Here is a 10,046-nt window from a genome sequence, read left to right as displayed (position 1 = left end):
GCGCCCCCCGCTCCCTCTTCTCATCTATGATGGAATCTTATGAGACAGGGCGCCTACTTAAGCCTGTTAGTCCTCTACAATGTTATATAATAACATTGAGGAAATGCAGAAATGATTTAGAAACGCAGAAAAGCAGCTACATATAGAAAACACCTAAACAAATATTTAAAAAAAATTCTTTTACCATCGCTTTGGCGCCCCCACGGTGCTGCGCCCCTATGTGCCGCATATAGTGCATACCCACTTTTTGCGCCACTGGCTCTGGGGAGTCCCTGCTGCTTTACTGTTGGCTGATGTCATCCACATGCAGCACGACAGGAGAAAACCTCCCACTTCTGTTTGGCTGGCTGGTAGAAGCAGTTAATTCAGGATGTCTAGTCTTCCATGGCAGTGGGTGGTGTGTTCTGCACCGTGACAGATGTGTGTATACAGAATCCAATGGTCTGTGGCTGTGGAAGTCATGGTGGAGTCACCAAAGCACAGTGCATCAAAGATATGCTTCTAAATGTTTTGATCAGGTCCATATCAAATATCAAATTAATTCCAGGTGAAGAATAAGACGGGATTTAAGAGGAAGATTAAATAAAAAAATGTCTGTATAAATAAAGCTGCCCAGCCTTTAGTTACAGTCAGACCAGATTTTGCTTGGTGAGATTGACAAATTATACAGCGTCTTATCACATATTTTATTGTCACTAACTTCTGTCGCTGTTTTGCACTCAGTGCAGCCAAGCAACTGCTGCTTGTATTATTTCATAGTGCTGTTCCATTAACATGAATTTTAACAAGAAAAATTTCCTGAATGAGAAATCCGTTCCACCCCCCTCTCTCAAACTGGCTGGTCATTGGGCACTTTGACAAATACAGGCCCAGGTCCACCGTAGTTGACTGAGCATATACATGCCCATTTTCTGACCATAGATTTAAGAAGATGAATGAGCCTTAAGAGCTCAATTGGCAGTGAAGCGTGTCTGAAATAGAGCTGAAAGGAACTTTTTTCAGGCTTACCTTTTTATGGGGTTTTAATGTGATCTATGAGATGTCATCTACAGTAGATGAGCCCACCCAAGCTTTACATCCTCACACCCCAGTTTCTGTCAATACAGTGCTGGCAGGCTGTAGATATTATACAGTCACAGTGAACCAGCTGATGCTTACAACTGCAGTGTACATCCTTCAGTACTGTACTACCTGTGAGTCTGTGAATACCTACCTGGCCATTAATAGCGCAAGTGTGTTGAATGTTTAACAAGTGTTCTAGCGCCATGTTTAAGTGTGGCTTATATTTTTAGGAATTGCCGTGACAGAATCTTTAAGGTTCAGGGCCCTGCTACATACTCATGCTGCATGAAGCTCCAGCAGTGCTGCTATTTATAGATCCCCATTTGCAACCCACCTCTCACTATCATTGTCAAACATCAGTGGTTGTCAGTGATTACTCTCAGCACTTTAGCTGTCAGCCCTGTTGGCATTGAGGAAGTAAGCGATGCATATAGATTCCGGGTGTGATGCATATAGATTGTGGGTGAGAGTGCTATACCACTCTGATGCTTTTCTTCTACAAATTGACACCTATGCTCCATTCCTGTGAACTTATATCGCCCTCAATCTCTTTTCGGAGAGTGTGAGAGGAGAAAAGGATGAGCAGGAAGAGAGGATGTGTTTGTAAGAATGATGTAATTATTGTGCAAGCCATTTGCTTGAATGAAAGGAATACCACCAGTTATTGAATGGAATGAGCATGGAATGGGGTTTGCATTCTATCTAATTTCCAGCAGGGAGCGACTCCACTGGTTGCAAAAAGAAGTCTGTTTCTATAGAAGTCTATGAGAAAATGACCCTACGATTTATTACCTCAGTAAACATTTACATAATGAGTTTATAGTCTCAATTGCTAGTTTAGCATTAGCTGGTAACTTTAGCGAAAGTTTGCCGATTTCTGTGTACTGCCGTACATGCAGATGAAGGACTCGCTTCAGAAGGGTTGCGGAAGCGGTTAGCTTAGGTTGCCACTGCAACTGTAAACAACACTGGCTTGGCCGTGCCATCCTTCCCCAGCTCCACCTTGTCGTTCAAAGATCGTTGCGTCCGGTTTAAAAAAAACAAAAAACGGCCAAATTGCCAAACTCAAGGCTTCAAAACGACAGTCCTCAAACAAGTGGGTGACGTCACTGATGCTACGTCCACCATTTTTACACTCTATGATTTTAGCAAATATTCTTCTTCTATTTTTTTGTATTTAAGTTATTGCTGTTGCGAGACGTGCAGTTTTTACCCACTAAGTAGTTTCGAAATGGAATTCATGGAGGGACGAAGAGGATCATTGTAACTAAGTATCCCAGTTTCTGGCTTCTTGGGTCATTACTCTCTCCTTTTATTCTCCTTCTAAAATGATTTGCTCGCTCTCCCTCACTGTGCAGGCCCCAATCCAGCATGAGGTGATTCCAAGGAAGCAAGGTTCATATCTCTCAGGGTTAGTCTTCAACAGCTCCCCCTAAAATAGCTTCAGCACATCCTCCTGCTTGCCATCCCTGTATTCTGCAGCAGAAGTCTGCAGTGCCACCATGCTGCACAACAGCCTTTCTCTCTATCTTACCTCTTTGATGGTGGCTTTCTTTCTCTTTCTTTCCCCCATCTTTACCGCTCTCTCTACTACTTTACCTTTTGCCCTCTTTTTCTCTCTTGTGAGCTTTTTGGACTTGCAAACACACACATGCAAACAAAGCACAGGTTGAAGTCATTGAGGAAAAAGGGATACAAATGTCTTTATGCCCCTTCCTTGTCATGGTCTAAAAACAGATTTGGATTTGACAACTGGTCACTGCTTATCCCATGTACTGTTGGATTAACAAGCACAGTGTCCAAACCCCCAAGACAAAATGATCACCCTCCAAATCTATCAAGTTAACACACCTACTTTTCTGTAATATAAGATTTTACATACAGCTTTCATTAGAACTTATTTCAGACTACAATGAACACAGTTAGTCTAAGATATTACAGAATAATAATTAGCCCTTTATTCTTTATGATGCATTGTGCTGGCCTCATTTGCACTTGTTTCATATTTTGGTTGCCTGTTGTGAGTGACTGTGGTGACATGCTAACACGTGTCCAATGCTCTTTTGTGTTTTGTATTGACAAAGAATTTGTTGCATAAATAGATGCACCTGGAAATATGGTTTATTGCAGTTTTCCCTTTTTATGTTACAGTATGTTAGTATCCTCATTTTGTTATAAAGGCTGTATTAGTTAAGTGGGTGACAAAAACAGGGATTTAAGTAGAAAAGTCGCCACTCCTACAAACACAGTATGTCCCTGCAACGCCGTGATTGTGACGTTCGTTCAATGTCGGACGTTGCAGTGACGTTCCTGCAACAACCCTGGACGTTGCATGCACCATAAAGTGACGTTGTCACAGCATCTCCAAAAGGTTGGGACAATGTATCAGGGATGTTTCAAATTAAAGTGATGGTTCTCAGTAATTTCACCCTAGGGTCCTTTGCACCACGACATCGAGCCAAACACCCCCCAGAAGCTTTTTTCACCTGGGTCGAACATTGGATGAGTTATCAGCTGAATAGCTTAGTGCAGGCGCTAATGGAATGAATATCTTGTACATTACCCCAATAATAATGCCCGAAATTATACCAAACTTCTACACTAGTACAAATAGGTTATGTACTCATAAAATGATGGATTGGAAAGTTTGTAAGTACACCAGGAGTTTATTTTAAGTAGCACTTGCCTGCTGGCTTCTGCTCTCTGCTGTTGCTGCTGCTGCTGCTACCGGAAATTAGACGAGTGCTTAGGGCCGTCTACAAATTACAACACCAAAAAGACATACAACAAAAATATTTATTAATTTAATGATTAAATGAGGTACTGTCTCCAAACTTACCTCAATTATTACATTTCTCCTGGTAGTTGTACTAAAGCACTTTTAAAAAATAAGTTAAATTAATAAATATTTTTGGGCAAATTTTAGGCAAATTGGCACCATTTAGAGTATGCTGAATTACTTATTAGCAGTTCCTGCTTTAGATTTACAGACAACTAATATGAGATTACTTTGATACCCAAAGCAAGTTAAAAACATGATGATTCTCAGGCAAGTTTTGGAGTTATAATTAATATTTTTGCTAACTGACATGGCATATTCATATGCATCTGTTTTGGATATTGCAGGGAGGACATACAGCATACAACAGACACAGTGAGCTGTGAGATAAAGAGCTGCAGGATAGCGTACTGTGCTTACTGTGGTTGGTTCAAACGAACACACCTCCAACAGGTCAGCAATGCCTTTTAACTTGCTGTGCTATGGAAAACACTCCATGCCAGCAGGGCTTGAATAGTGGTTGGTCACAGCTCAGCTCAGCATGAATATTCCCAGCCCTATTAAAACATGTACAAAGGGAATACTACCATCTGCCAATCTAACATAGTAATGTGGCCGCCTACAGTGATACAGAGAGATGCCTATTGTGATAGCTGTAACAGCAACAGAAACATCTTTGGTTGATATTTGATTCTGTAGACACCCAACCAACACCATGCCAGTGCCTGCAGTGAGGCACAGTTAGCACTAACATTTTATGTCACATATGCCACTGCTCAGAGTAGGTCAGTGGGGTACTGACCCCATAATGGTCATCACTGCCATGGTAGATTTATGAATCGCATCTCATTACCTGCAGATTTTGCATGACAGGATGTAGTTAAGGATGACTTATGATCACAGTCAACCTGCACACAGTACAGTATTCGAAGCATGGCAAACTCCCAGATCAGGTTGTCTTGCATTTCACTCAACTAGGACAGTCATACCACATATAGCTCTGAATGCAATACTTTGGGAAAGCTGGCTATCACTTATTGGGAGTCAAAGTGCCCTTGAATGCACAACAGAGTAGAGTTATAAAAATAGTACCTGCTCCCTACTGCAGTTCACATGACAACAATTATGTAACTCTGGCAAATGGTAAAGGTGAATGGTTAAAAATATTGTTTAGTGTATGCGGTTTGTAGTTGCACTAAAATATGAAAAACCACTACCATTGAAAAAGGAAAAGTTTTAAATTACATTTAAAAATAATCATAATATTAGATATGAAGATATCTGATTGATGATGATGAAATACCCTGCGTCCCATAGCAATTGCAGATCACCCAAAAACAAGATGGAAATCCCAACACATTTGCTGTTTTTTTAAGTATTAAATGAATCAATAGAAAAAAAATGTCGCTAAGAAGTTGCATGGTTGGAGTGCCTTTACTGTCACCATCTCTGTGGCATGGAATTAGCACTATGGTCTGGTTTATGGTTGAAGATGGAATGACATGTTGGCACTTGAGAGGCTACAGGATTACACATGTAAGCAGATCAGCTTCAGTCCTAAGGTGATTAGATTGAGAATATCAAAACAGGAATTATGACTGAACAAAATCGGTATTAAATCCCTGACAATGATATCTACATGTGTGTGCATTGAATGGGATAGGTTAAATGGGGGTGGGGTTGTTAGAAAACACAGCTTAAGTATATTTGGTAGGAAGACATGCCAACTGTCTTGCATGATCATCCCTCTTCATAATCTAGAAGGCCTCTGAGCTAAAGAGGATTTTGAAAAATGCAGCATGCCTGGCACAACACTAGATGCACACTTGATTGAATTGTAAAAGCCCTGACAGCCAAGGTGGAAAACTTTTTCTGCAGTTTATGGGTATTTAGATGTTTAGACATATTAATTTCACAACCTTCGCTATACTGTGTGTATTTCATTTTTGCAAAAAATTAAAAAATGGTGACATTTGGAATTCAAAAGCAGACAAAAAAACTATTCTAAGAACTCATGTCCGTGAAGAAGGACAAGAACAAGTACTCCTGTTTATTATTCTGCGGCTGCAGAAAATGTCAGACCTGCTGCTCCATTTGTGACATGATTTTTCAGATGGATGTGGATTCAAACATAAAGGCTTTCATCAGCTGCTTGTGAGTGTGTGTTTTGCATATGCTCTGTTGGTGTACATGCACTTGCAGCACCAGGGGTAAAAGTCATTCATGTTTATTACTCAGCTCTTCTTCCCATTCAGTGACCTGACTTTCATCGTCTTATTTCTGTTCTGGTACAAATCTAAAGTTGTGACTTGTGCAGCCAACCAGATAGCAAAGGCAAAGCCAGGCAAATGTTTACACACATGCATTATTGCATGGTAACCCGTTTGACTGGTCGGTCTCCTGCTATTATGTACACCTGGCTTCCAAAGGAGGAATTCTGCAACCATGTACGAACCATGTAAGAACTTCAAAGACTTCAATGTCAAATGTCAAATGCACTTGGAAGGGTTCTTTTAACATGTAAATATCAACCCTGGTGTTGTCTGGTGCTCCTTAGTTCTATACAGAAGGCCTTCCCTTTACATGTGACTCTGAATGCAACAGGTATCTTATCTGCGTTCTCTAACTGGAGTGATGATGTCACTGCCAAGCCACAATTACGCACAGCAGATCCGCTGGTTACATTTTGTGCAACCAGCATCAGGAGGGGAAACCCAATGCCCCCCCTCCACCTACATATTTTGTTAACACATTGTTATACATGTGATTACAGCAAGATTTAGCTACCAGTGCAGTTTTGTCTTCATTGGCCAGTGATTAGGAAGCATTGCTCACTCACTGTGCAGTAAGGTTGCAGTGAACAATCACTGCTTACTGCTCAACAAGAAAAAAACAGGGAGCGCAAGATAGTACCAAAGGGTTTTGAACTTATAACAAGACTGTGCCATCAAAGCAGACATATAATGCCCACTGAACCAAATAATTAGCTTACTAAATACAGCTGACCTCCACAAAAATGTGTCTTCCGTCATGTAGATGCCATGGGATTGTACAGCATACGGACTGGACTGTGTTTGTGTTTGTGTTTGCTTTCCACAAAGTGTAATTGGGAAAGTTCTGCCTTTTTGCTGTGAGTCCCACCTGCACACTCTTGGTACCATACACCACGGACAAATCTGCATCATCATACACAGAGCAACATAAAATAACTGATTTACCCGATTAAGTATTGGTTTCATTTTTACAGCCAGTATACTATAATATATATTTAGAAAAACATATTTAGTGAATATTGTCCATGGGCTCAGTTAATGTTGGGTAAGCTGAGATTTGCAATGACTGACCAAACATGTATACTCCAAAGGCATCTATGTACTCAAAACTACATTGTTTTAACAAGAGTTGTCATTGTCTGATGGATGTGGTTGGTTGCTGCTAACAGTATGCTACAGTTTATAATGGATCAAAAGAAGAAGTCTGCAGAAAGAACACTGTCCTTGTTCTATCTGTGCTTGATCCTTTTTGAAGCATTTTAACATGTCCTTGTGTCTTCTTCTGCTCCCTATCCTCTGACTCTTCAGCCCCCCCCACATTCACAGATACGCCACCTCAGTATGTAGAGGCCAAGGAGGGAGGTAGCATCACTTTGACCTGCACAGCCTTCGGCAACCCCAAACCCTCGGTCAGCTGGCTGCGGGAAGGCAGCCTTATGGTCAGCAGTGCCAAGTACAAGGTATATGACTGTATAATGTCTTTATGTCTCATCTGAATATTGATCGTGACGCTCCTTTCAGGTTGTGTTCAGACTGACACCAGTGCTGTGTGTAAATATGCAGCTTTGTTATTCATTTTAATGAGACAAATTGGAATTCTGCATCTAGATGGAATTCATTCATACATCTTGTAACAACGTGTTGTGTGATTGGTTCACTTAGAATGACAATATTATCATTTTTATTTATTTATTTATTTAAGGACAATGCACATTTAATGAACATGTACAGCAGTACACGTAAAAGTGCCAGATTATAGCCCAAAGGCTAATTTCCATCTCATTAATGGCCAAATTCACTTAACATTCTTCCTGATCACTCTTCTAGGCTTCCTTCCTTACCTCTTTATTATTGTTTAATTCTTGATCTGTTGAGTCAAGTCATGTAAGTCTTATTTATATAGCCCAATTTAAGACAAGGACGTCATGCACACGAGGGAGAGAAAGACTAGAGGAGGGACTGAATCTCCTGGAGAATTTGTGAATCTATTAGTGAGTATGTTCCTTATGCGATTTACTGTAAGTGTAGCATCTCAGATTGAGAATAAATTGTCACTGCAGCTGGGATCTTTGAGTCTCATTCATCTTTACACTTAATACGGCAGAGTTTGCCTTTAGTTTAATGACGAGAGAAGTGTATGCTGTACAGTATCTACCATTAAATGCTGCATGTAAGAATGGAAATGACCCCCCCACAAACACAAACACACACACGTTTGTTCATGGAAGAGTTCTATATCTAAAGTAGCGGTCAGCAGCTTTCTCAGAGTCACTAGACTATGCTGTTTACTTCTATAGTCTGGTGAGCAACTGTGAAACCTGTAGATCTGCTAACATGAAGATGTGCTCTACACTGACTGACTCATCAATCTGAATGACCATTTAGTGTTAATCGAAAGGCTGCACTAGGGCTGGGCGATTTGGAGAAAATCAAAGATCACAATATTTTTTACCAAATACCTCGATATCGATATTGTAGGGTTGACAAAAATACTTACACAATGAGATTTGTGATAAATAATCATCAGTAATGTGAATACAATGACTAAGTGGGTAAAAGCAAATAATAGACGTCTAGAACAGTCTGGTAAGTTCAGAAATGACAATATCCAGATATCCAAAATAAGGGGCAATATCTAGTCTCATATCACAATATGGATATGATATCGATATATTGCCAAGCCCTAGGCTGCACTCATCTCTTTCAGTAAACAAACTTCTTGTTTTCTGAAAAAACTGCCCCATGTAAAGTGGAAGCTGTTGCATCATGCTGTCAGGTGTGGTGGACTGAAAAATGAAGTTAAAGGGAGGAGAAGGAAAGTGCTTTGAGTCAGTTTTGACTTCAGCTGTGTTTATTTGATATGACGTGCTTACCATAAAAAATGTTTTTTTAAAGCTTCTGCAAAAAATGGCAAACAGGTCCTGTTTAGAACTACAACTACATTATACTACACTTTTTCATGTCCGTCTTAAACAATAATATAATGTAAAATCAGTGGAGTTCCTTTTTAAAGCACCATTGTGTAATTTTTTGAGTTGATTCTTAGCAAAAACCCCTTTGTTCTTTGACAAATATGTGCTCATTCATGTGTAATTACTTCCACCAACTAATCAATGTATTCTCGTAGGCGTAGAATCTGCCATTCAGAATCATTCAGAATACATTTGAGCGAGTCGCTCGTATGGCGGCAGCCATGTAGCGCCTCCATCTTTAAAGTACATTAGCCAAAGAGGGACATACCTCCGCCTTTCGTGCTTTTATACTCAGTGGCACCGTGACGAATGCCAGGGAGGGGGAGAAGATTATGGAGGGAGTTAAAAAGAGAATTAAAATGACAATGTGACAGGCAAAACAACAAGACCAAAGTTAATATTCGAGTGGCTCATAAGTAGCAAGGATTTTAAAAAGGCACTCTGAAGTTGCCTGCTTTCTTCTCGAAAGGTAATTCTGCCTATTTGTGGAAATTCGAAATTCGACGCATTGAATGAGAAGGTGTGTCCAAACTTTTGGCCTGTACTGTAAATGTAATCATATGTGTTGCGATTTCCCTGGCAGACAACTCATGTAATGGAGTTGTAACACAGACTAGCTACAGCTAGAACTGCTGCGTGTAAACATGGAGATACTAAGAGCTTATTTCGGTTTCATTGACATTGTTCATACTGCTCAGAGAAATATATTAAAAACACAAACCTCCGTTGTTTCTTAGCCTCGTGAGACCGTCCTGATCTGGCGAGCTCCAGTTCTCCTCCCAGATCAGTCTGGCATCTTGAGGCAGAGAAAATTTGGAGCCGTTAGCCAAACGACCGGGCCAATCAGCGTTGGTTTTGAGGTGGGTTAGGTGGTGATAGACCGATGGTTTATCCAATCAGCTAACCAGTATTATCAGCCAGCGGTAGCCCTAATTCTGTTAGCCGCTCGCTAATGCTTTT

General features: G+C 40.4%; 1 protein-coding gene across 6 annotated transcripts in view; it reads left to right on the top strand.

Moving 5' to 3' along the window:
• Positions 1 to 10,046, top strand: part of igsf9bb (immunoglobulin superfamily, member 9Bb) — a 137,880-nt gene that overhangs the window by 51,822 nt on the left and 76,012 nt on the right. For all 6 annotated transcript variants that reach the window (XM_028594646.1, XM_028594643.1, XM_028594644.1 and 3 more), the window contains exon 4: positions 7,423 to 7,574. In XM_028594646.1, coding sequence (XP_028450447.1) covers positions 7,423 to 7,574 — 152 coding nt within the window. The remainder of the gene's footprint in view (positions 1 to 7,422; positions 7,575 to 10,046) is intronic.

This window comes from Perca flavescens, chromosome 13 (assembly GCF_004354835.1).
Source record: "Perca flavescens isolate YP-PL-M2 chromosome 13, PFLA_1.0, whole genome shotgun sequence".
NCBI lineage: Eukaryota > Metazoa > Chordata > Actinopteri > Perciformes > Percidae > Perca > Perca flavescens.
This window is presented reverse-complemented; position numbering and strand designations above follow the sequence as displayed.